Raw genomic sequence first — 25,445 nt, 5'->3', positions numbered from 1 at the left:
GGGGGACTCTGTTTTACCCTGAACAACCTCTCCTACCTTGGTCAGATTAGTGGGCTTTCTAGCCGCTGATCGGAGTCCCCCCAAAAGATACTGGTGATAAGTGTCCAGGCTCCCCTTACCGGCATCCGTAGTGGGATCCCAGTCTGGTCGCTGGGTTGGAACTAGGCGTTGGAGCCTGTCAGAATTCATGGGGTCATTGATGTCTGATCCTGGTCCGAGAGCGACTTTGCGGGCCTCCTGCAAAATGCGCTCGCGCTCCTCGGAGGTAAATAGGGTTTGGAGGAGCTGTTGGTAATCATCCCATGTGGGTATATGGGTCCGGAAAACGGACTCCAAAAGAGAAATTAAGGCCTGAGGCTTCTCTGAAAAAGGAGGATTCTGATGTTTCCAATTGTATAGATCAGTGGTGGTGAAAGGGACATAAATAAAGCTCCCCCCAGGCTGTATCTGGCGCAAAGGCAAAATAGCCGCAGGTCCAGGGAGTTCAGAGACTGATGGAGCAGGGGACTGGGACTCCCCGCCAGTGAATGCATAAGGAGATCCCCTTCTCGTAAGCGAAGGCGATAAGGGAGGGAGTGCTTTGGAGGAGGCAGGGGGCTCAGGTACGGTGGAGTCGGGAAAGGGTTCGGGAAGTGGAGGGTAGATGGGAGCGGGGGTAGGGGGAGGGTATGGAGGAAGCGGTGGGGGAAGGGACGCCGGAGGCAGCAGAAGCTGTGGCTCCGGAGGGTCCTCGGGCATTTCTTGTAAAACTGGTGGAGGGTTTTTAGATTTAGGCGCGAGGAGCCCTGGGACTGGCGCAACTAGCACCGCTCCAAGAGAGGGGGTCCTGATGGTACAGGAAGTTAACCATTTAGGTGGATTCTGAATTAATTATTTCCAAATGTCGATATAAGGGAACTGGTCAGGGTGGCCTGGACGTCCCAGGCTGATGTCCCAGATGGCCTGAGTAATGGCCCTATCAAAGGTGCCAGCGGGGGGCCACCCGATATTGAATGTGGGCTAGTCAGTTTCACAGAAAGTTCGGAGACGGCTCCGGGAGAAACGCATGCCATATTCTGCTTCTCTTTCCTGTGGATAAATGTCACGGAAATGACTTAAGATGCATCCCAAAGGAGAAGAGGGGAGGGACTGAGAGTTACCCATCTCTCAAGAACAAAAATTAGACGGTGAAGGGAGAGACATCAAACAGGTTACTTAGTGAGAGACTAGACGATTAGAAGGAGAACAAAGACGAACACGGCGCCAAAACAGAGAGAGAGACAGCCAGACCCCCTCCAGTAATCCAGAGGGGAGGACCAGGAGTCACGGAACACAACGCTACTCAAATCTGACCCAAACCAGTGGGAGACTCGCTGCCATCGCAGGGTCCCCCCGAACTTAAGGGCGAAAGCCGCGTCCGGCTCCCTTGAAGTTCACCCAAAAATTGCGATCCCAGACCAGATGAGGCCAAAGAGACCTCTTACCTTCGAAGGATTTCCCGCATAAAGTCTTTGGAACGAAGGGGACTGCTGCAGAACCCAAACTCCACTCCCGGGGAGGCCGACTTAATTGTCAGGGTGCTGGAACTTCTTCAGGTCGGCCGCCCCCTGACAAAAAGTCGGCGAGCCCTGAAGGTGGATGCGAGATGGCAGTCCAATCTCGCTGGCGCCTCCAGAAAATGTTGAGGAGCAGGTCGTTAACAAGAACTGAGACAAAGAGTTTTCGTTCCAAAGGCTTTATTTACCAAGCTTGGTGTCCGTCTCATTTAAGAGAGAGAGAGAGACGGCCCCAAGTCCTGGCGGGTGGGGAATTTATAGCTGAAGCTGGATACAGAAGCAAAAAAAAGTGGTTAGTGAGTAAAAAGAGAAAAAATTTTAACAAACAGAGTTAACTTATCTTCTAGCTAGCCATAAAACTTGGCAAGTTTATTTTCTTCTAACGAACTATAAATCAGGACTTAATTACCTTTTCCTAACAACATACCTAACTTATCTTTCCCTAACAAGCTATAAAACATACCTAACTTATCTTTCCCTAACAAGCTATAAAACATACCTAACTTATCTTTCCCTAACAAGCTATAAAACATACCTAGCTTATCTTTTTCTATTCTCTTGACAAGATACCTTGTTAATTTTTGCTGAAGCAGAAGTTTCTTTCATTCCTCTGGGCGGGGCTACTCTCCAAAATGAACTTGCTTAGCCTAGGGTCTGGGCCTGGGTCCCCACAGGTGGACTGCCATGAGTCGCCGGCGACAGTGTAGGCTGCAGCCCCTGCTGCAGTGAACTGCCATAAGCTACCGTGTGTGGCCGGCAGCCAGCGTAAGTAGCCGGAAGCTGGTGTGAGCTGCCAAGAGCCGCTGTAAGTGGCCGTCCAGAGGCCTGCAACTGATCTGCCTCATCCAGGAAGAGCGCAATGATAATACCAACATGGGCCAGTGAAGCGACGTCCTCCACAACTAGACTGAAGAACAAAAAGGACAGCAACTTGTCTGTTCCCCTTCCCCGATTCCCCAGCACTGTTCCCCTCCCCCAATTCCCCAATAAAATCTTTAAAAAAAAGAGAAAGTTCCACCAAGTACTGATGACTAAACCCCGACTGCTATCTACTGGCTGATTTTTTTCTTTTATTTTTTTTTTTTTTTTAAGATTTTATTGGGGAATTGGGGGAGGGGAACAGCATTGGGGAATCAAGGAAGGGGAACAGACAGGTAGACAAGTTGCTATTTTGTTCTTCAGTCTAGTTGTGGAGGACGTCGCTTCACTGGCCCACGTTGGTATGATCATTGTGCTCTTCCTGGGTGAGGCAATCGGTCGCTGGTCATTGGTCGGCCACTCACTGCGGCTCACAGCAGCTCTCGCCAGCTGCCAGCCACTCACGCTGGCTGCCGCCAGCCACTCATATAGCTCATGGCAGCACGCTGCAGCTTACGCAGTCACCTGCGACTCACAGCAGCCCAGCTCCAGGTAGAGCTGTTGTTCATCATCTTAGCTGTAGAGGGCGCAGCATCACTGGACCTTAATGTGGGATCCGAACCACAGACCTGCTGCTCAGAGCTGGTGCTCCCAAGCAAGCTCTTAACCAACTGAGCCACTCGGCCGGCCCTCTCTTAATCTTTATTCTTATTTTTTTTCACCTGTGTCCCTCCTGGGACCCCACTAAATAATTGTTTCTTATAAAATCAGAATAAATCATCAACATGATATTCATCCTCCTAGTTCTATTACATTCCCAGCCCTTTTGGGGGCAATGGGAGACTAACACCCTTATAAACTTTTCCAACGTAACTGCAAAGGGATATGGCTGCTCTAACTGCTGGACATGCCACACACAGTCCAGAAACACCGCTCCTCTCCCCAGTTTCAGCCTGTGCCTTTTAATCTCAGTCTTAGCTTTCCCCAAGAGGACTCTCTTATGGTCACATTAGACCCCTCAGCTACACAACTGGGCTGCATTCACCTCACCCCACTAGTTCATCGGTCTGATACAACTAGGGTCAGAACCCTCAACTGTACATCCATGTCTAGCCCTGGTCACTTCTGTACATGTTGAGAGGGAGACTACCTCTCATCTGTCCAGTCCCCCATTAGCCCATTACATTTGACAGTTCTAGAAGGGACACTCCAAATACTACCTATGGTGTCCAGCTAGTCACAAAGCTCACTATGGTGAACAAAATACGAGTCCCAGGAATCAGGGCACATACTGGGAGGGACAGACAACCCTCCAAGAGCAGGAAGGGTACCGATGGGGCCCAGGGATGCTGGGCTGAGGGGAGGCCTTTCATCTTTTTATCTCCCCAATGCAACATAGCCCCTCCTTGGGGCTCAGGTCTGACCACGTGGTTTAACTCCTCTCCACATCAAGCTTGTATCCGCCCCCACCCCAGGTATTTATTTCTTTGAGGTCCTCCTCAAAATGCCCAATGAAAAGTCACCAGACGAGGGTCTACCACCACCCTCCTATAACCCTGGCTACCCACGTAGGCCCTCAGGGCATATCAATCACTATTCATAACATCACTCACCCCCGAGCCAAACGGGCCATAGGACTTTGGGGACAACACCTCCTTTCTCCTGACGGACAGCAAGAGGATGAGACCCTGACTAGACATCGCCCCCTTTCAGCAGGAAGTAGATACAGAAGAGACACATAATCTCCTTTCACAAAAGAATTCAGGGACTCAAACTCTTGAGCGGGGAATCATAGGGTGGGTAGATAGGCAGAAATGAACAGGAGAAGGAGAGACCCAGCTCCAGTTAGAAAGCCCCTTGCTGCAGTTCCTACTTGGGTCCAGACCCCTTACAGCTGCTTTCACTTAGGGCACCGATGTCTCACTGGCCCAGCAGGACTCCAGGCTCACACATGCCCCTAAATCAAAGGGATATGTTGTTAAAAGCCAGAGAAGGAAGGGAGACATCCCGCTCATCAGAGTATACACCTGTTTATCAGGACCATTTGATGAATTTCTCAAACAAACCATAAAAAGAACATTGACAGACACTGCCCTTGAGAAGCAAAAGGGAAAACTGGGCACCTCAGCAGGAGAGAGAGAGGGATAAGGGAGAGGGGGAGGCAATTCTACCCATAGAAATCAACCCCTTTCCCCCTCTTGGGATCGGTCTGCTCCACATCTTAGAGTGTATCTGCCATTACTAACAAACTTCTTACTACCCTATACCTGCACAAAACGCTGTCTCTCAGCTGAATTCTTTCCCTCGAGAAAACAAAAGCCAAGGAAATCATCACAACACGGTAACACCTGCATTAAAAGCAACAGCATAGAAACCATGGCTCTCAGGCAGCCAGGTGGCAGAGGAATAACTGGGTATTTCAGTGCCATAGCCTGCCTCCTGGGCTGGCACCACCCATACACACAGAAACAATAAGACCCACTGCCAGCACACCTCTGCACACACATCACACAGACTAAAATGCACAGGGTCACAACTCAGTAGACACTGACACACTAGTGAGCAGAAACCTACACAAACCTACAAGGACACAAGACTCACAATGGCACATTCACATGTTTACTGGTGCACAGGTACCCAGACATGAGCACACAGCGACATTCCAAAACACTTGTGCACACACTCCTGCAGACATACACACACCTGGATGCAAGACAAGACCTGGGTTTGCAGGCCTAAAGGAGACACACGTGGGCTGCCTACTTGTTCAGCACTTCAGGGACCAGGGTTCCCAGCCTCCATAAATCCCCACCCCCTTCCGGCCCATAAGAATAACTTGCCTTCCAGGCAGACCCTTGAGTAGATGCTCAGTTTTCCCTAAGCAGAGGTAGTCCTCAGTGCAGGCCTTGCCCCGAGGGGATGCCAATGGCGTCTGAGGCCCAAGCAAGGGTCATAGACAGAAAGGAGAAGACGTGCATACTCACCAGCCTCTGCAGTTGCTGAGCGCCATGAAGGAGGTTTCAATCAGGCCGGCCAAGTCTCCGAATTAGAGGCAGGTCCCAAGCAGGAGCTCCACAAGGGACTCCCTCTGCCTTGGGGACCAGGGCCCCCAAGGTCCGCCTCCCTGCCTCCCGGGAAGCCTGGAGTACAGCCAGGGCGGCTCTGAGGGCCCAAGCTCCCACCTGGGCTGTCACTGCCAACACCATGGGACCCCCAGAGGCCCTGGGCGTCAGCGTGCACTGGCACCGCCAGTGTGCGCTCTGCTCCGAGCCCCAGAGGCTCGCCTGCAAGGAAAAGGGGTATTAGAGCCACAGACACCTCAGAATTCCCAGCTCCACCCCGCACCCCGCGGAGTCCGGTATCCCCCAGCCCCGCCCCCACTGCTAAGGGAAAGGCATTCCTCCAGGCAATCCCCAGGCCTTCTCCCTACCTGAGGGTGGCGTTAACACAGCCACCACTCCGGAGCCCCGCAGCCCCGGGTCGTCCCGCTCTGGGACCCTGCAAGCCGAGAGCTCTGCCCCTTGCCCCGTTTCGGGGTGGGCCTCCGCGGGCTCCTCACAGTTCCCCGGGCAACGCACGCGTCGGAGCGACCCCCGCTCTGCGAACTACCATCTTTGGGAGGACATGGGCCGCTCTGAAGCCGTTCCGTTTGGCCCTCTACACCTGCGCCTCCACGCCTCAGTGGCCCCTGAGGCGTCGAGGACTCGGTTCCACCTGGCACGGTCGGCTCGTCCTCTGTTTCCAGCTCCCGCTGAGCCCGCTGTCCGCTCCCAGCCCCTGAAGGGGTGGAGCAGGGTCTCTCAGAACTTTTGGGATCCCCTCATGTGCGCCCTAACCAATCCTCAAGGCCCAGGCTATGCGCTGGGCACCGCTTCGGCGTCCCCGGGCGCAAGCCCGGGCGACGCCTCACCCTGGCTCCCCCGGACCCGCGGGAGCTGGCTTTGCGCGGTCCGCCGCGGGGCCCTCTCGGCCCTCCGCCTTCACGCTCCGCGTCCGGGGAACCATGAGAGCTCCGAGGCTCCCCCTGGCCAGAGACACTCAGGTGCGCCGCGGGGCGCCCCTGCGCGACAGCCCCGCCCCTAAGGCGGCCTACTGGCCGCGGGCTGGTGGTGCGGAGTTTGCCCAAATCCGCGGGACGCCACATGGGAAGGGGCCGCGGTGCGCGCGGGGCGGGCACAGCCGACGGGGGGCGTGGGTGTGGGGTCAGCCCGCACCTACCATTTCCTCGGCGGGAGAGCCGCGCAGAGCACGCTGCACTTGGTTTCAGACCGAGGGTCCTAGGCAGCCCGAAGGCAGCCGCCCTGCTCTCGCAGCAGACGCGAAAGTTCCCCGCGTGCCGCTCAGCCGACAGGACAGCAGGGCGGAGGAGGCCAGGCGCCCACCGGAGGTGGGGCACGCGGAGGGAAGGCGGGCGGGAGGAGAGGCGAGTGCGTAGAGGGCAGAGACCCGGGCGCCTGAGCCTGCGGTGAACCGGCGCTTGTCGGCGCTGCAGCCGCGGCTATTGCTGGCTCTCAACGAAGCTGAGACACTTGGAGGCGGCGTCAGAGAAGCTCCACGACTGGCGCCGGGAGAGCCCGAGCAGTGCAAGGAGCCGCCTTGCTCTCTCTCCGCGCCCTGCGGCAGGAAGGGGCACAGGCTTAGATGGAGACACCAGAGGCCAGAGCCGCTTTTACAGGTAGGTCTGAAGGAAAAGGGGCCAAGTCAGGGACCGACGATCAAAGAAGAGCCGGGAAGACCAGCAAAACCAATGTGGGTCTTTATTGAGGTGTCAAGGTAAAGTAACACCAAGAAGGGGCAGAGCCTGAGGACTTGAAGAATTCAGAGACAAAATTTACGGGTTTCTCAGAGATGTAGGCCTAGGTCTATGGGCTAGGAGAAAAGTTTAGGCGCTCAGAGACTTCAGGAAGGCCCTATATTTGTCCAGGAAAGGGGCGCACAACGTGCTCAGCTGTTGCCGAAGTTCCTGCAAAGCCCTGTCCCGCTCTTGCTCTTCTCCCACCACGTGCTGCCTGTAATAGTTGGTGTAGAAGTTCACCCAGTCGTCCAGTACAGTCACCATGGCTTCTTCAGAGATGGGAGGGTCAGTGAAGACCTGGAGGGGGAAGGGAGACTGTGGTCAGCAGTGTGATTCAAGAATAACCCACAAACCTGGACATCCTCTTTTTTCTGTTTGTATTCCCTATCTCTAGTTTCTATCAATTCCACCATCACTCTCCCAGCTCCAGATTATTCTCCCTTCTCTGCCCTCACCCACCACCCACCACACTAGGCCTGTTCTTTGAATCAGAATGTCTGGGCTTACCTGCTGATTAAGCAAAACATTAAATTCCTTCACTCCTGTGGAAATGAGATCTCTATTAGCCTGAAGAAGGGCCATCTGCCTGTATAGAGAAAGAGAATTTAAGTATCTTTTTCCCGCATCCCTGGGTATTTCTCCCCATTTCCTCACCCCTTAAAGACTCCTGCAGGACCACTTCCCTCAGATACCTTTCAAATCCCATCCTGATATGAAACCACATTCTCCCAAGTTGGCTCACCTTCAGGTCCAAAGGTGCTGTGTATGTCTCACCCACACGTTTCAGGTTATGTATGTCCTTCTCTGCCAAACTACATGTAGGTAACGTGTCAAGTGTCAGCCTAAGAAGGAAACGCCCTGCATCAGGGTCTGAAGGAGGGTGATAGATCAACCATGGGAGGGGAAGGAGGGAGAGGCTTCCCTGAAGTTAGAAAGATAGCAAGGCCACGAAAAAACAGATAAGTGGGGGGACACAGAAAACCAAACCAGGGACAGACGCTTGACCTCTGCCCTGCATCCCAGTATCCAGACACCAAATGCTAACAAAACTAGCATTACCTAACCCCGTTTTCATGACAGGCACTTTTAAATCATCACAACGTGATGGCAATTATGATTGTTATCCCAACTCATAGATGATATATTAATAGCAGCTTACATTATCCTTATCATTTATGCCAGGCACTGTTTCAAGCATCTACTAAGGTAGTTATCCTTATTAAAAATCCTATTACACAGGTAGTCACATTTTGCAGATGAGCCATCTGTAAGGCGTGAGGACTGAACTCCACCAGGCTGTGCTCTGCAAGAATGGAGACATTTGTCTTGTTCACTAATATATCATTGACAAAGCAGAAACACCTCTTCTCTTTTTAAATATTTCCCTAATGTTTCTCAAATTTAAGAATCACTACATACTGAGATAAATGAAACAATACAAAAAAATGTACACTGAAAAAAGGTGATCATTTTTGCTCCCTCCCCCTACAAAGTAACCAGCATTAAAGATGTGTTTATTTCCTGTCACATCTTTCTGCACTCAAAAAGCAACATTCACAGGCACCTATACATTCATAGATGTTTGTTGATTTGCTTTTTTGTTTATAGCATTTTCTTAATTAACATACAGCAAAAATGACCTCCTTTTGGTGTATAGTTTATGAATTTTAATTTATAGGTTCATGTAGCTACTACCACAATCGGGATACAGAACATTTCCATCACCCCAAAAACTCCTTCATGCTCCCCCTTTACAGTCATGCCCAGTACCATCCCTAAACCCTGCTGAGTACTGATCTGTCCTCCATGACTACATTTCAGTGTTTTTGAGGAATCATGCAGTACGTAACCCTGAAGACCAGCTTCTTTCATTGCTGAGTGTACCCCACATGGATACCCCATAGTCTGTTTACTCATTCACCCACTGACAGACGTCTGGATGGTTTGCAGTTTGGGGCAAGCATGAATAGAGCTGCTATAAGTATTGTGTACAGATTTTTGTGTAAATATGTTTTCACTTTTCTAGGATAGAAAATATTTGTTACCACTAGGAGAAATAATTGCAATACAACCTGACAAAGAATGTGTATACAGAATTGATAACAAAGTCTTATAGTTCAATAGTTAAGACAACCCAGTTTTAAAAATAGCCATAAGATTGGAACAGACAGACACTTCACAAATAAGATATACAAGTACCATAAGCACATGCAAAGACATTCAACATTATCACTTACCAGGGAAATGCAAATTAAAGCTACAATGTGATACAACTACATCCCGACTACAGGGACTAAAATTTTAAAAGACTATTTACATGTCAGTGAGGATATGGGACAACTAGAATTCTCATGCATTGCTAGTGAGAGTGTAAAATGGTAAAACCACTTTGAAAAACCATTTGGCAATTATTTATAAAGTTCAACATACACTTATCACACAACTCAGCAATGCCACTCCAAGGTGGAGTTCATGAGAAATTAACATACATGTCTACAAAAATACTTACATGTAAATGTTTACGGCAGTTTTATTCATAATAACCCAAATCTGGAAACAACCTAAATGTCCAATAACCAGTGAGTGCATATACAAATTGTGGTACAATCATACAGTGGAATACTATTCAGCAATAAAAAGGAACAGACTAATGGTACTCATGACATGAGTGAATCTCAAAACCATTATGCTGAGCCAAAGAAGCCAGACATAAGAGACCGTATACAGTATAATTTTATTCCTATAAAATCCTAGACTAGACAAAAATAATCTCTAGTGACAGAAAGCAGGTCAGTGTTTACCTGGGATCTGAATACGAGAGTAGAGATGAAAATGCAAAGATGTCCAAAGAAACTTTTTTCAAATGATGTGTATCTTGATTATAATGAGCATTTTCATACACTGTTAATAGAAATGTACATTGATAACACTTTTTAGAAGAATAATTTGACAATACTTGTTCTAATTAAAGTATACATACCTTTCAATCCAATGATTCTGCTTTGTCTCTATTTTAAAGAAATATTCATATTCAACGCACAAAAGGCCTATACAAGGAATTTACCATACCAGTTTGTAATAATGAAAAAGCAAAATCAACCTAAAGGTCCATTAATATGGAGGAATCTTTAAAGAAACTATGGCACATTCATACTATGGCATGACATGGAAAAATAAATGAGGTAGATACATATGCACTAATATGAAAAGATCTCAGGGAAATGTGAGGTGAACTATAGTAGAAAGGGCGTTGGTTAAGAGCTCGCTCAAGAGTTTGAGCTCTGAGCAACAGCGGTTTGATTCCGGGCCCGAGCTGAGCAGCCGCTGAGCTGCCAACAGGTGTCAGGAGGGCTCAGCTAAAAAAAAAAAAAAAAAAATCTTAACATATAGTAGAAAGGGCTACCCCAGACTGCAAGTGGGGGGCATGAGAGTGGGAGTTGCATGTAAATATCTCTTCCTCCCTCCACACACACACCTCTCTCTCTCTCTCTCCCCCCTCCCTCTTTCTGTGTAAAATGGTAAACAATATTTACTTCTGGGGATTGACTGGTATTTGTTAGGAAATGTAAAGAGGGATAAATTTCTATATTATTGTTTGAATTATTTTACAGCAAGAATGTAACCTTCTATTATTTAGTAATTCTTTAAAAGAATACAAAATTAAAAAAAGAAAGAATAGTGTAGTTCTAAAGTCATTAGCCTCAAATTTAAATCTTGCCTCAGTGCCTATAAGAGAAGCAGCTGCTCGGTCCAGCCAAGTGACACATTGGTTAAGAGCTAGCTTGGGATGCCAGCTCTGAGTAGCAGGGCCCCAGTTCGGATCCCACATGAGGGCCAGTTGCACTGCTCCCTCTGCAGCTAAGATGTGAAAGCTGACCTGGATCTGGGCTGCTGTGAGTCGCAGGCTGCATAGGCTGCAGCCCCTGCTGCAGTGGGCTGCCATAAGCTACTGTGAGTGACCAGCAGCCAATGTGAGCTGCCAAAAGCCACAGTGAGCAGCAGTCCAGAGATCGGTGACCAATCTGCCACACCCAGGAAGAACGCAATGATAATACCAACATGGGCCAGTGAAGTGAAGTCCTCCACAACTAGACTGAAGAACAAAAGGACAGCAACTTGTCTGTTCCCCTCCCCAATTCCCCAGTAAAATCTTTTAAAAAAGAGAAGCAGCTGCTCACTAAATATTTGTTGAATGACTAAATGAATGCTTTTGCCATTTTCAGTTCTGTCAACTTGAAGTCACTTCACACACGTAAGCCTCAACTTTGTAGGTAAAGGAGGAATAAAATAATACCTTTCTTACAAAGGCTATTTAGAAAACGAATCTGTTCATTCCACAGGTAGGTAGGTATGTGGCACCTGCCCTGGGCCGGGGACCACTCCAAGACCCGGGGAATAAATCAGCGCTGAGATCAATGTTAGCTGTCCTCCCATAGCTGACGCTCTTGGGGCGCGGCGGGAGGAGGAAGGACAGACGGTCCCGGGTCTGGGACACAGATTCCCCGGGACGCTCTTTCCTTCTCCCCATAACTGGAGGTTGCGGGTAACAGGGGTGCAGGTGCCCCGACTCCTCCAGCGGCCCAGCTAGAAATGCTACAAAGAACGAGGGCCGGGACTGACCCTGGGCTGTCGGCGACGGGGTCGGGGATCCGAGAGGGATACTCGGCTTCCGGGATTCTCAAAGGCGGACGCCGCAGAGGAAGATTGTGCCTCTGCAGCCGCCGTAGCGGCGCCGGATATGCGCCCGGGCCACGTTGCGTGTCGCCCGAGACTGAAGGAGTGAGGCGGAATGGCCGAGCGCACTGGGCCTGCGGCTCCGCTGTGCTCCGAGCAGTTCGGCTCCCGGGCGGCCCGGAGCTGCTGCGCCGCCGCGGATGGGCGTCTGCAGTGGGAAGCCTGGGGGGGGCGCTGGTGGGGTTTCTCTGGGGCCTTTGCAGTGAAGCCTGAAGGACGAGACGGGGGCGAACGGGGGCCTCCGGGGGCCGCCTCACTGCTCGTCTCGCGGCTCCTGACCGTGTTCCTGCCCCAGGGCTTCCCAGAGAGCGTCAGCCCTGACTACCTGCCCTACCAGCTTTGGGACTCCGTGCAGGTCAGCGGGCAACGCGGGCCACCTGCTCCCGGTTTACAGACGGTACTGAGGCCCAAAGCGGCTCCGTGACAAGTCCTGGGTCACACACAGAGGAGCGCTGACAGTAGAACCCAGACCACCCCCACCCCTCACCCACTCCCACCCCCGTGCTCCCTCGCCCACTCTTCACCCGACTCCCTTCTTCTCTAGGCCTTTGCCTCCAGCCTCTCTGGCTCCCTGGCCACCCACGCGGTCTTGCTGGGCATAGGGGTGGGGAACGCTCAGGCCTCCGTTTCAGCGGCCACAGCCACCTGGCTGGTGAAAGGTAAGCCGGGCCCCTGGAGCCCGACCTGTCGCTACTCTCAGCCCTGCCGTCTCCCTGACTTCTTCTTTTCCTCTGACTGAGAAGCCCAGCCCCTCCTTACCCCTCTCCCCGTGTTCTGGGCCGTGACGTGTATATTTACGGACCCGTTCCTGATGAGGTCTGGGAGCCACGTCTCCCCAGTGCCTTGGACCCTGTTAATGAAGAAAACAAAATTCAGCTGAGTAAATCTGAAAGATTTGTATTGACTTTATACAGTGATTAGTTAGCCGCCGGCTGCTGGAATGCCCGCGCCCCAGCCTTGCAGCCGCTATGTACTGTTCAGAGTCCCTAAGTCACCTGGAGCCCAGGTCCCCTAGTTAGCCTTCCCCTCCCTTAACCCTGGTCTCCGTGGAGAATTGCATGAGAGTGGGGTTACTGAATAAACGTGCCCGCTGCCTGGGGTGTGGGAAACTGGTTAGAAAGTGGGGGGGGGAAAATTATAGTTGGTCTCCTGAGTAGAAAAGAGGAGATTCTGGGAAGAATGAAAGGAATTTCAGATTCCCTGGGATACTGGACGGTGCTATAAATAATAACTGTAGTAACCATTTGTTTAGTATGCATAGCGTTTTGAAAAACCATTGATAAATAAAGATCCAGTTTGCTACCATGGCCCTGCCACAGAAGGGAAACTGCCACGTGCCTCACATCTCCATTGTACTCGGCATTTCACAGCTGTTCCCAGGGAGGATTTAAATTAGACCCCAAGTGAGGCTAGCTCTGCTCCCGGCGTCAGCCTGGCCACGTCTCTGATGAGCCTCCCTGGGTCTGTTGGAGAATCGAGGTGCTCGCTGACACCCTTACCATTAGGACTGAGGAAGCCAGCCAAGTGGGAGTTAGCCTGGGAAGAGGTTCTTTCTCTGACGGTGCATAGCAGTGGGGGAGGGTACTGACCCAGCTTCACAGTAGCTCTGAGATAGGGATTATCACTGTCTTCATTTTATAGATGAGAAAACTGAGGCCCAGAAAACGTAACTTGCCCAGGGTCACATCCAGTAAGTTGTAGGGCCTGGACCTAAACCCAGGAGGTGTAGTTGGGAGTACGTTCTCATTCCACCAAACTGCTCCATTTGGATCTTTTCCTTTGCTCTCCTGTTGGTTCAGTATCTGGAGCGCAGCAGGAGGCTGTCAGTAGTTGATGTTTTCATCTCGTTTCTAAGCTCCCTAGTCTTAGCACCAGTATGCTGCTGGTGTCTTGAGATTATAAAAAAAAATAAGACCGTTTTAAGATATGAAAAAATAGTTACTTTAGAGTCTGTTGTTATTAAAAGAAGTCCTCTTAATTAGAAAGAATTTTACAAACTCATTTCCATCAAACATGGGAAATTTGTATGCAGAGCTTTACATAAACTCCCTTGGGGTTTTTTGATGTGGACATTTTCAGTTACAGTTCTCTTAATGGAATGTGATGTTACTTGTCATACTAACAATAGTAATACTATTAGCTAATATTTTGACAGTCTACTATATGCCAGGCATTTTGCACACTTACATGTAATAAGTAACATAATCTCTGCAGCATCTGTATTAGGTAAATCCATTATTAATACATTTCTCAGAGGGGGAAGCTGAGGCACAGAGGGGTTTAGTACCTTACCTAACATAACATAGGGCCAGGATTTGGACCCAAACTAACTGACTCCTGTATCCCACTCTCAACACCACACTTTTTTGCCAGTTAGGATTTTAGAGTAGAGCTAAGTGCAATTTCTGGACAGCTGACCCTTTACTAGGACTCAAGTTTCTAGATCTTACAGCTCAGCTAATTGTAAATGAGGCAGGGAAGAGCAGATGGAAATGAAGTTTCCTTGTCTAGTGACAGCGTTGACTTAGAGAATAGGGAGGCTGTATTCTCTAGAGCAGCAGTTCTCAACCTTCCTAATGCCGCGACCCCTTAATACAGTTCCTCATGTTGTGGTGACCCCCAACCATAAAATTATTTTCGTTGCTACTCTATAACTAATTTTGCTACTGTTATGAATCGTAAGGTAAATATCTTTTTATTTTCTGATGGTCTTAGGCGACCCCTGTGAAAGGGTCATTCGACCCCCAAAGGGGTCGCAACCCACAGGTTGAGAACCGCTGCTCTAGAGCCTTGTCACAGGTTCTGACAAGGGCCCAGCGACTGCCTCTGATGAAAGATAGAGTGGATCCCCAATCTGCCATGCAGCCCTTGTGTGCAGGACATATACCTGTGTGCTTACAAGTGTGCAAAGTGAAGAAAAATAAGATTCTGGCCCAGTGAGCTGTCTCTCAACCAGTAAAAGCAATCTTGACATGTTCAGAGGCACCAAGCTGATCCAATTCAAGACTCTTAAATGGAACAGTGGAAATTATGTGTAGGATAAAATGTAGGTGAAGGGAGGAGAGTAAGGTATGTGATAGAGGGATGAGGCCAATACAGCCGGCCTGGTGGGTGTGACCTCCAGGGGTACCCAGGAGACAGATGGAGAAGCAGAGACTGGAGGGGAGAGGTCTGCACATACATGCGCTGAATGAGACTGCTGTTCAGCCCCAGCCTCCTGCAGTAGGAAGGGGAGGCAGGCCCCATGTTGCCATGTCTGCAGGTTCTTTCAGAAAAGCTAGGAATCCAGATTTATTTTTAGTGCAGATAACAGCACGGTGACACTGACTCTAAACAGTGTTTTTAATTTTCAAGCAGGTAGTCAAAACACCTCTGTTCTTATCTTTGCAAACAGTTCTTTGGGGGCCCAGGCTGCTTTAGTCCCTGTCCAGGGTTACTTTGCCCTGTTTTAACATTCCAGAGATATGAGGCAGTTCCTCTGACATGGCAGCACTGGCTCCGTTTTAAAGTGCTCCTTTTTTTTTTTTTGACACTATAAATGAAGGGGCACAGCTGTCCAATAAAACTTTATTTACAGGTTTACAGGAATGGAGTGGAAACCCACAGACCACAGTTAACTACCTGATTCTTGGTCTCAATCAGTGTTCATGCTGCTTGCTGTTTGCTTTTACACTGGATTTGAGCCTGGAATCGTGACTTTGTAGGTCACTGTGGCAACGCCCAGGTCTCACTTAGTGCCTGGCACACTGTAGGTAGCCAGTAAGCATTTGTTGTGTCAATAAAGGTCTAGCTGATTTCAGAGACTTTTCTGGCTCTCTTGCCTGAGGAGGCCTCTCCCTCTGCCCCACCCCCAGCTGTCACCAACCTGCAGTTCAAATCCTATTTATTTATTTGTATTCTCATGACCACCTGTGAACCTGCTATCCAGCCAGAATGTCAACAATAACCCCTGAACTTCCCACACAGGATTTTCTGGTATTTTTTAGTGGTTTTACCATGTAGTTACATATACACCTATACACTGCATTGTTTAGTTGGGGTTGTTTTAGGGCTTTATGAGACGTATATTGTGCTGTAGACAGTCTTCGTGACTTACTTTCACATAAGATCCTGGGATTCATCGGTGCTGATATGAGCCCATTGGTTTCCACAGCTAGACCACTATGTGAAAAAGTATCCGCATTGTTTATGCGCTCTGCTGATGCGCGTATGCATTAGCCCCAGTCTTCTGCTGTTATGAACAATGCTGCAGACTGTTTCTGGTTCGTGTCTCCTGGGTACAAACTGAAGAGCTGAGTCTAGGCATGTCTGACCCCATGACCCCCCTGGGCCTGTCTAGAACTTCTGTACCAGACGGAGCTCCCAAGCTCAGCGACCCAAGTGAATCAGCCATTTCAGTGCCAGGCCTCTTCTGTGTTCTTTCCTCACCGATGACTCTCTCCCCAGATTCAACTGGCATGCTGGGCCGTATTGTCTTTGCCTGGTGGAAGGGGTGAGTTTGTCTCCTGGTCAGAGACTTCAGGCCACGCCCCACAGACCATGGTCCTGCCTGTCTCAGCCCTGGCTGCATTGTCAGTCCCCCTCTGTCCTACCAGTCTCCGGGGAGGGGGCTCTTAGCAGATCATTAGAGCCAAGGAGCCTTTCATTACAGTGCCTAGTACAGGTGGCTTGCCACGGGTCACCTAGCAGTGAGGCCACAGCCATTGCTGTGACCAGGTCTGCCTTCAGGAGCACTGGTCTGGCACTGGCTGCCCATCACCACGTGTCCTCTGTGTGCTTGTTGGAAGAGAAGCCTGGAGAGACAGGCCTTGGCCCGGAAAGAATGTGGTGGTTCCAGCGCTTCACCAGACTCAACTGAGGGAGAGGGGAGTGGGCTGGGCAGGCCACCAGGATTCTTCCCACATGGGATCACTGTCACCATGGGGACTGAGGGTCTGTGCCCCCTGCTGCCTCGAGTCAATACTGGGCAACCCCAGCAGTGGTTTTGTATCTGCCGTTAATTGTGGTTGTGACATCAAGTGAGATAGTTTGTGCGATTGCTTCACACATTGCATGGCACCATATAGGTACTCGGTAAACATTTGTTGCTGTTAACAGTGCCAGCTGCCTCACAAGCTCTCTGTTGTGTTTAATTCTCATAACACCTTTGTGGAGTGGGATTGAATGTGTACATTGTACAGATGTGAAGCAAACCTACAAGGGAAGTTACCCAAGTCCCACAGCTTGTAGCTAGTGAGGTGGGATTGGAACTTGCAGCCTGTACTCTTCCTGTGGTATCAGCCTGCTTTCCTGGGCAGAGCGCTAGACCAGGCCCACGTGTCCAGGCGTGCCTGTGCTGTGTGGCCCATTCCCCACCCAGGAGCACCCCCTTTTCCTCAGGCGAGTTCAGACTAAGGGTCAGGGCTAACGCTGCGCTGGGGCTGCCATGTCTCCCACATTGGGGCCATGGAGAAGCAGTCCCATCTGTCTGTGCATGGGTCAGGCAGGAGAGGTGGCCGTCCAGGTGCTGTGTGACAGGAGTAAGCCAGGCCTGGTGGTCGGAGCCTGGCTCTTTCTCTTGCCCTCACCCCCCACTTCCCACGGGATTCAAGGGAAGTCATGTCCTTTCTCTCAGTAGTTAGCTATAAAATGCAGGGGGTTGACACTAAATGTCATGTTTACCAGTCCAAAATATGTGGACTGCTTGCTGGGTACCCTCAAAGTAGGAGGAAGAGGAGGAGAGATGTCAGGGGAACCCAGGGATCTTGTGTGTCGACAGAAGGCTGGAAGAGGGGAGCAGCCATAGGCAGTGTTTTCCCTTGGTGTGTGTGTCATGGGTTAGGAAGGGGGGCACACTTAGTGGCCACTGAAGGTCTTCCCAGCTCATGGAGACATTTCAGGCAGCAGTGACAGAGTACTGGGACAGATGTCTGGCTGGGGTGTGTGTTTTCCTGAAACCATCAGACCGCACCGTGGCCTAAGGGTGGCCCTATACTGCCTGCAGGGGGGTTTCTCCTTAAATCCAGTTGCAAAACAGACTCTCTTCCCCAACAGGAGCAAGCTGGACTGTAATGCCAAGCAGTGGAGGTGAGCGGGGACCAGAAGGAGCAGGGGTCTCTATTAGGAAGGCCTCACCTCTAACCTCAGATACTTCCCACAGGCTTTTTGCTGATGTCCTCAACGACGTGGCTATGTTCCTGGAGATTATGGCTCCCATGCACCCGATCTGTTTCATCGTGACTATCTGCGTCAGCAACCTGGCCAAGGTACCCTGGGGTCCCCTGTCCCAAGACACCTACCTCCCTTGGTGCTATGTGTGGGCTCAGCCTACACCCAGAGTTGTGGAAAAGTTCGGATGTTTCTGCTCAGACGCAACCATATCTTTTGGCCCTTCTGCAGTCAGCCTCTGAGGCAGTTTCGAGAGCCACAGCACTGAGGGTGCTCTGAGCTGGGAGAAGGGGTACTCTGTGGTCAGTATCTGGGGATCGGCTCCCGGATGCCTTTCATTCTTTCAGTAAGCTATTTACTGAGTGTCTGCTGCATGTTTGGTGCAGAATATGCCCATCCCCCACCCCCAGCTATAGGTATTCCAGATGAGAAGCGTAGGGGCAAGAGGTGCAGCAGGGAGTCTGGCCTAGTGAGGAGACGCAGGAAGTCCAACCTGGGTCTGAGTCCGGACGGATGAGTTGAAGGTGCAGGGAGGGTATTCTGAGCAGAAAGAACTGCGTGGATCACGGTCTGGTGGCGAGACAGTGCAGGTCACATGGTGAGGCTACAGGGACAAGCGAGGTACATGCAAACTCTTCCTCTGCCAGGCATCATCCAAGGGGGATACTGAACCCAACAAGGGTCGGTGAAGAGCTCGGCCCATCTTCACCACAGGGTGTGTGCCTGACACACAGAAAAGACTCCGAAGGACATGTATGGCCCTCTCACAGGCCCATCCATTCAGAATCACGTTAGAGCCATGTTTCTCACAGGGCACTGCCGCTGTCTCACATGCAGCAGTTCTTTGTAGACGTTAAGCCTCCCTGGTCCAGGCACTCAGTGCCACGAGCACGCCCTCCCCCTCAGGGCAGGAAGCCCCAGAGAAAACCATTGCTGTGGACCAAGGATTGTGACCTCTGCCATGTTTCAAATTCTGCTGTGAACCCCACCTGGGGCCCCAGTCTCTTCATGTGAGGGATAGAATGGCCATGACCTTCGTCCTTCTCCCCTTCCCCCTCAACCCGACCCTCCCTAGAGTTCTTATTTCAGTGGTCAGCACCTGTGTTCCCCAGATACTCCAGTCCGAAGCCTGGCTGTCGTCCATGCAGCCGCCTCCCCCCTCACCTGTCACCCTCAGCTCAGTCCCCATTCAGTTCTATTTTCCTCCTGACTCTCCCCAGTCTGTTCATCCTCTGTCTCTGTGTGATTCCTCATTGCTGGAAGACCACAGCCTCTTCCTAGGTGGTCTCCCACTCTCACCCCTCTTCTGTCCTCGGAGCAGCCCATGACCCTTGTAAGAGTGGACATCAGGTCAGGTCATTTCCTTGCCCATTGCTCTTAGGATAAAGACCTTCCCAAGGCTGGTGAGGTTCCACATGGTCAGGTTCCTGCCAGACATCCCAGCTCACTCGGTGCCACATTCCTCTCACCTCTGAGGGAACTTCTTCTGCCTACATAACAGCCTATTTACTTGTTTCTCATCTACTGATTTATGAGCTTCACTAGGGCAAGGGTTGGGCCTGAATTACGTCAGAGCACTTAAATCTGTGCCTGACATCTAAGAGATTGGATCAGTATGTGATGAATGAAGGTGGTCAGTGATGGTCCTCGATGAGCTTTACCCTCCTAGGTCTCAGAGGGAGAGACCAGGTGTCCTGGGAGGTCAGGTGCTTTGAACTGGCCTGAAGGCTTAGATGGGCCTCTGCTGGGGCAGCAGGAGTGTGGAGTCACTTACAGGCAGGTAGGAAGCAAGCTGACTGGGCCCAGGAGCTGTGCGAGGGGAGGCTGCAGCCAAAGGGACATCAGGGTGGGAAGTTCTGGGCTCAGAGTGGTCTCTGGGTCTCCACCTTAGGGAAGGAATTGAGTGTCCTTGGGCTGGGTCCATAGGGTAGTATAGCAAGCAAGACTTGAGTTTTCTCCTAGAACAGGGCAGGGGTCGTGGACCTAGTGGAAGAGTAGGGTGAGAACAAGATACTAGGGACGGAGTGCAGGGTTTTGCTGGGGGTTGCCCAAGGCCTGGTTTTCTTGAGCTGGTTTAGCCGTTTGTGTGGCTCACCCACAGAAGCGCCCATGTCGCCACGCGGACCCTTACTCCTCCCTCTCCCATGCAGTGCATTGTGAGCGTGGCTGGGGGGGCCACTCGGGCTGCACTGACCATGCACCAGGCCCGGAGAAACAACATGGCCGACGTGTCAGCCAAGGACAGCAGCCAGGTGAGCGGCTGGAATGGGAGACATGGCTGCGTGTCAGGCCAGGTCGCTGGGGGCATGTGAGGAGAAACACCCGAGCGCTCCTGGGCGTAGACATGGAGATGTGCAGGAATAAATGTGGGTGCTGCCTGCCCTGCCCTGTGGGATAGGTAGTCAGGAGTGAGGGCACAGGCTCTGATGGCATAGGTCCCAACCCATCGTCTCAGCCTCTGCCTACTGTCCACATGGCCAAGAACGAGCCCTCTCTAGGCCGTAGCCCCACCCTGGGAGGTGGTTACATAAGGCCCCACATGTTAGAGCCCCGGGCAGGTCACAGAGCGCTCAGCATGTGAGGTAGCTGGGTCACTAGCCGGAGGCATCCCCTCAGGAGGTCCTCCTGGCCCAACCTGACCAAGGGAGCCTGGAGTGGGGGTGTCACTACCTGCAGGCCGAGCCGTATAGGTGTGGGACAACCTAAACCCCCGTGCTCAATGCTCATGTGCATCGTTTCTCTCTGACACCAACCCTATGGGTAGGTGCTGTCAGGGTCTCTGTTTACACATGGGGAAAGCGAGGTCAGGAGTGGGATGTGGATTCTTGGACCCCGAAGGCATTTAGAGACCTCTCTTCTGTCCAGTCCTACTTTCTGGCCTTCTCTTACGTTGTTTTGCTCAGTTTCTAAATAGAATTCCATTTTTAAAAAAAAATGAAGAATAACTACTTTTAACAACATTAACATGAGCTAATATTTATCAAGCACGAACCGTGTGCCCAGTGTTTGTTTGGCGCCTTATGCAGGCGGTACTTGTCACTGCCAGTCTACAGATTGGGACGAGGGCACAGAATGTTCTGTCTCCTGGGTCCCCTGGATATGTCCCTCCTCTCAGGAACTGGTATCTCTCCTGTAGGTTGTTGGGGAAGGAGAAGGAAGTACACCACAGGCCTTGCCTTCAGGGCCTCCCAGCTCCTCCTGACCTCTCAGCCTTCCCCCCCAGCCCAGCTGTTTCCCGAGGCGCCAGGGCCCCCTCAGTGCACAGACTCAGTGACATATCCTAGGGACAGCCGGGGCTTACATGCAGACCCCTGCTTCGTTACTGTTTACTGTGCCTGCTGGAAGTGACTGTCCCCACCTAGGGAAGAGGAGGTCCCTCTACTCCTGAGCTCCCATGCCTTCTGGTCCCCAGTGTACTGTTGCCCCCACAGCCCACTCCTTGGTCAGGGTGGTGGGGTCAGAAAAGCTCTTCAGCCGCAGACCCCCTCGGTGCCAGGACCAAATCTCCCAGGGACCCCAGTGGTTAGGGGCACCAATCCAGGCTTCTCCTCCCTCATGAGGAGTTGGGGGCTGGCAGCTTGGGATCCTTTCCCCTCAGGTGAGCTCGGTCAAGCCGTCAGAGGGAAAAAGACATGTTTCAAGGGCATTGTATCTACCTGGGCAGGATGGCAGATGAAGCAGCTGGTATCTTAAATGACAGCTCACTCACTAAAAATGTTAAAAATTGACTAGGCTCCCTCATCAGTGTAGGGAGGCTCTGGGACAGAGACATGTGAAAGGGACTCAAGGATATGTGGTCTGGCCTGGAGGGGAGCCCTGCAGCTCCCAACCCCTCTGCCATTTCCCAGGAGACGCTCGTAAACCTGGCAGGGCTCCTGATTAGCCTCTTGATGCTTCCCCTGGTGTCGGATTGCCCCAGGTAAGCTGAGAGCCAGCACGGGGTGGGGTGCCCAGGGGGCCCTCTGCCCCTGTTGACCACCTCACTCTCTCCCTCCAGCTTCAGCCTCAGCTGTTTCTTCCTGCTCACTGCCCTCCACATCTACGCCAACTACCGGGCAGTCCAAGCCCTTGTCATAGAAACCTTGAACGAAGGCCGGCTCTGGCTGGTTCTGAAGCACTTCCTTCAGAGTGGGGAGGTACTTGACCCCACTTCAGCCAATCAGATGGAGCCACTGTGGACAGGTGACCCAGCCTCTGGTTTCAAGTCCTGTGTCTCCCCACCTGTCCCCCTGCCTGGGATTCCTGACTCCAACTTCCCACAGGTTTCTGGCCGTCTCTGTCTCTCTCCCTGGGGGTCCCCCTACATCGCTTGATCTCTAGGTAAGTACCCCTTGTCTCCCACTCATCGCTACTAGTGCCCACTGCCCACACATGCACGTTATTCCCCTTACACACTGGCCTCCCTGCCAGGCCGCACCTCTGCTCTAGGTTCTCTATTTCCACTGACCTAGACGGGTCAGCAGGAGTGCTTGAGGGTAGCAGGGCGTGTAACATAAGAGGTGCGATCAAACAATACGGTGAATGTTTAAATTTTAAAAATTTATTACAGTAAAAGACATTGCCATTACTCCCGCTCGCTTCGAACACATCCCATAATTCTTGCCACTTTCTGAAGCAGTTCTGGAAGTCTTCTTTCATGAGTGTCTTTAGTTGCACTGTTGTGGCTTCCTTGATGTCCTGACTCAATTAAAAGTGTTTACCTTTCATTGTCATTTGGATTTTAGGGAAGAGCCTGAAGTAACACGGTGCCAGATCCAGGAAATAAGGTGGATGAGGACACACCATAATTTTTTTATTTGACAAAAATTGCCGGATACCAGAAGTAATGTGTGACACGGAGCATTGTCATAGTGGAGGATGATTTAGGGCACACTTTAAAATACACCTCTCAACCGTAGCTCACACCTGACTTACTGCACCAAACAAGTTAAAGTTGTCACACACTCTTGTCACAAACCTTACTAAGGTTTGACGCGCTGCTTCCCGTATTGGAGATCCCGGCCTTTCCTCAGCAGCAGCATTCACCGTAGGTTTTGATCACAGCGCTCCATGTCACACTGTGCTTCTGGTATGACAATTTTTGTCCAATAAAAACATTACAGTGTGTCCTCATCCATCTTATTCACTGGATCTGGCACCGTGTGACTTCTGGCTCTTCCCTAAAGTCCAAATGATGATGAAAGATAAACATTTTTAATCGATTCAGGACATCAAGGCAGCCACGACAGTGCAACTAAAGACTTCCAGATGAAAGAGGACTTCCAGAACTGCTTCAGAAAGTGGCAAGAATGATGGGATGGGTTCAAAGCAAGGGGGAGGGAGTATTTTGAGGGGGATTAATGACAATGTGTCTTTTACTATAATTTTTTTTTTTTTTCAGCTGAGCCATCCTGCCACCGGTTCGCAGCTCAGCGGCAGCTCAGCTCGGGCCGTGAATCAAACCGGGGACCCTGTTGCTCAGAGGTCAAACTCTTGAACGAGCTCTTAACCAACTGAGCCACTCGGCCGGCCCTACTGTAATAATTTTTTAAATTTTTAGACATTCACTGTATGTTTTGATCACACCTCGTAGACTAGATACAAAGGATATTTGTTGGATGAAGGAAGAATGGGTGGATGAGGCAAATGGATGACCAGAGGCGATAAAGGAAGGAATGCTGTGGGCTGCATGGGAACAGCTAAGAGATGGATGGAAAGTGGATGAAGGACAGGAAGTATGGACATTAGGGTTAGCAGGCTGCTGTTCAGCTGATGGGATGGTTGTTCCTGCCTTTGCCTCCCCCTCCCCCACTGCACTGTCCTTTCCTTCAGGGTCTCTGAGCTGCAGCAGCTGGTGGATGGGCACCAAGAACCCTACCTTCTCCACTGGGACCAGCCGCATAGTAAGTGCCATGCTCTCCCAGCCTTGGACTTGCCCTCCTTGGGTCAGCTCCATTCCTCTAGCTCCAGGGCCAAAAGCCCTGGACCGCCTTGAGTCTGTGTGCTATTCCAGAGAGAGCTTATGCTAAGACGTGACAGCTGCATGCCCCAGTGAAAGTCACTTCTCCCCACCCCTGCAACATGGAGCTAATAACACCTGCCTGTTACCTGCAGTGTTTTGTGAGGATCAAGTAAGGTGATTATGTAAAAGTACGTTGCAACACACTTAATCCAGTGGGATCATGACCTTTGATTATCTCAGGGGAACCACTTTTCACGCCTTTGGGCGTCATTTCTTCAGGAGAAAAGTACTCGAGATTCTTGGTCTGCTGGTTGTGTGTTAAAAGGTGCTTATTCTCACTGACCATTAAAGATATGCTAAGTAAACCACCTCAGTGAGCTGCTATGAAGCTGCATTTCTGTTTGGCTAGAGTGTTGGGGAGCAACAGAATCTGGTGGTGGAAAGGACCACGTGAGAGGTGGCCTTTCTGCCAGGCCAGACCTCTGAGGCAGATGGGGATGAAGCAGGGTGATAGGGTTAAGAATGTGTGTGGAGGTGGCTTTCCCTAGTACCAATCTGTCCCTGGGTCCCCAGACCAGGTACAGGTGGTTCTGAGCCACGTGGCTGGCCCTGAGACCGTCCTGAGGGCTGCCACACATGGGCTGATGCTTGGAGCCCTGCAGGAAGAAGGGCCACTGCCAGGAGAGCTGGAGGAACTGAGGCGCCGAGTACGGGCAGGTAAGAGCCTCGCAAACTGAACTGCTGAGGATTCGAAGTGGGATGGAGAGAGGATGGACCCTGCTCAGCTTGGGGACCCGAGCCGGTTCTGCACCCCTTCCAGGTCCTGAGGAGGAGAGCTGGGTCATCGTAAAGGAGACGCACCAAGTGTTGGACAAGCTATTCCCACAGTTCTTGAAAGGTAACATCCTTCAGGCTCCCTGGCCTATGATGCCTTCTTCCCAGAGGCCCTTCCACCTGGGAGGGGGTTCTCTCTGTGAGCTTAAGTCTGGGCCTCGGTTTCCCTGTCTGCAGGATAGTCCCTGAGGCTGTCAGTGTTGACAGTCTGTAATCTCAGGTGGCCTGAAGAACAGGGAGTGAGGAAACTTTCACAAATTATGGGCACTGATCTTTTCTTTAGCGCCTGCTCCGTTCCAGCCTTTTCCATGTGCTAGCGCTAAAGTCTTGCTGCAACCAGAGTAGGTTTTAGCCTCATTTTATGCCAGAGGTTACCCAGCAGAGGCAAGGCGCAGGGCACAGAGAGTGCGCCTAGGGTCAGCCCGGACTCCTCCCTAGCAGTCTCCCTGTGACCTCCCCAGGGCTGCAGGATGCGGGCTGGAAGACTGAGAAGCACCAGCTGGAGGTGGACGAGTGGAGGGCCACGTGGCTCCCATCTCCAGAAAAGAAGGTCTTGTGAGCAGCCCGACAGAGGCCCAGGGTACAGAACAGGAGCCTGATG

The 25,445-nt window shown here is 51.3% G+C and overlaps 2 protein-coding genes and 1 long non-coding RNA gene across 10 annotated transcripts; 1 reads left to right on the top strand and 2 right to left on the bottom strand.

Annotated features, from left to right (window-relative positions):
* Nucleotides 1-6: 6 nt before the first annotated feature.
* LOC109377465 (uncharacterized) lies at nucleotides 7-7,063 on the bottom strand. Its single transcript, XR_002122876.1, has 4 exons — nucleotides 6,612-7,063; nucleotides 5,824-6,170; nucleotides 5,378-5,677; nucleotides 7-1,068 (listed from the first exon to the last, which is right to left on the bottom strand). It is a non-coding gene; the product is annotated as an uncharacterized LOC109377465 (long non-coding RNA).
* A 63-nt stretch (nucleotides 7,064-7,126) lies between these two features.
* AHSP (alpha hemoglobin stabilizing protein) lies at nucleotides 7,127-14,489 on the bottom strand. Of its 7 annotated transcripts, none has more exons than XM_019633813.1 (6): nucleotides 12,725-14,489; nucleotides 9,990-10,089; nucleotides 8,348-8,491; nucleotides 7,881-8,030; nucleotides 7,696-7,774; nucleotides 7,127-7,485 (listed from the first exon to the last, which is right to left on the bottom strand). In XM_019633813.1, the coding sequence occupies exons 3-6, from the start codon at nucleotides 8,359-8,361 to the stop codon at nucleotides 7,276-7,278; spliced, it is 453 nt and encodes a 150-aa protein (XP_019489358.1). In that variant the 5' UTR covers nucleotides 8,362-8,491; nucleotides 9,990-10,089; nucleotides 12,725-14,489; the 3' UTR covers nucleotides 7,127-7,275. The 7 variants fall into 7 exon arrangements, with proteins under 7 accessions (XP_019489358.1, XP_019489362.1, XP_019489356.1 ...); XM_019633817.1 differs by lacking the exon at nucleotides 8,348-8,491 and having other exon boundaries at nucleotides 12,682-12,772; nucleotides 13,261-13,303; XM_019633811.1 differs by lacking the exon at nucleotides 12,725-14,489 and adding an exon at nucleotides 11,809-11,889.
* Nucleotides 11,889-25,414, top strand: RUSF1 (RUS family member 1). 2 transcript variants are annotated; one of them, XM_019633808.1, is made up of 13 exons: nucleotides 11,889-12,277; nucleotides 12,467-12,581; nucleotides 16,369-16,414; nucleotides 17,956-17,988; nucleotides 18,062-18,167; nucleotides 20,220-20,321; nucleotides 21,918-21,988; nucleotides 22,067-22,251; nucleotides 22,332-22,389; nucleotides 23,881-23,951; nucleotides 24,584-24,727; nucleotides 24,831-24,908; nucleotides 25,306-25,414. In XM_019633808.1, exons 1-13 carry the CDS (start codon nucleotides 11,978-11,980, stop codon nucleotides 25,401-25,403), a joined length of 1,407 nt encoding a protein of 468 aa, XP_019489353.1. In that variant the 5' UTR covers nucleotides 11,889-11,977; the 3' UTR covers nucleotides 25,404-25,414. The 2 variants fall into 2 exon arrangements, with proteins under 2 accessions (XP_019489353.1, XP_019489354.1); XM_019633809.1 differs by lacking the exon at nucleotides 17,956-17,988.
* Nucleotides 25,415-25,445: the final 31 nt, after the last annotated feature.

Source organism: Hipposideros armiger, unplaced genomic scaffold, assembly GCF_001890085.2.
Source record: "Hipposideros armiger isolate ML-2016 unplaced genomic scaffold, ASM189008v1 scaffold_1413, whole genome shotgun sequence".
NCBI lineage: Eukaryota > Metazoa > Chordata > Mammalia > Chiroptera > Hipposideridae > Hipposideros > Hipposideros armiger.
This window is presented reverse-complemented; position numbering and strand designations above follow the sequence as displayed.

Excerpts from the sequence above, each read along its gene's own strand:
- AHSP (XM_019633810.1), bottom strand. The coding sequence starts at position 8,509 with ATGTCTCCATTCTTGCAGAGCACAGCCTGGTGGAGTTCAGTCCTCACG. Across the intron at positions 7,775-7,880 it reads ATCAGGATGGGATTTGAAAG|GCAGATGGCCCTTCTTCAGG; the intron begins GTATCTGAGGGA and ends TTCTCTATACAG. Across the intron at positions 7,486-7,695 it reads ATGTTTTGCTTAATCAGCAG|GTCTTCACTGACCCTCCCAT; the intron begins GTAAGCCCAGAC and ends TTCCCCCTCCAG.
- RUSF1 (XM_019633808.1), top strand. The coding sequence starts at position 11,978 with ATGGCCGAGCGCACTGGGCCTGCGGCTCCGCTGTGCTCCGAGCAGTTC. Across the intron at positions 18,168-20,219 it reads GCGTCAGCAACCTGGCCAAG|TGCATTGTGAGCGTGGCTGG; the intron begins GTACCCTGGGGT and ends TCTCCCATGCAG. Across the intron at positions 21,989-22,066 it reads CTGGTGTCGGATTGCCCCAG|CTTCAGCCTCAGCTGTTTCT; the intron begins GTAAGCTGAGAG and ends CTCTCCCTCCAG.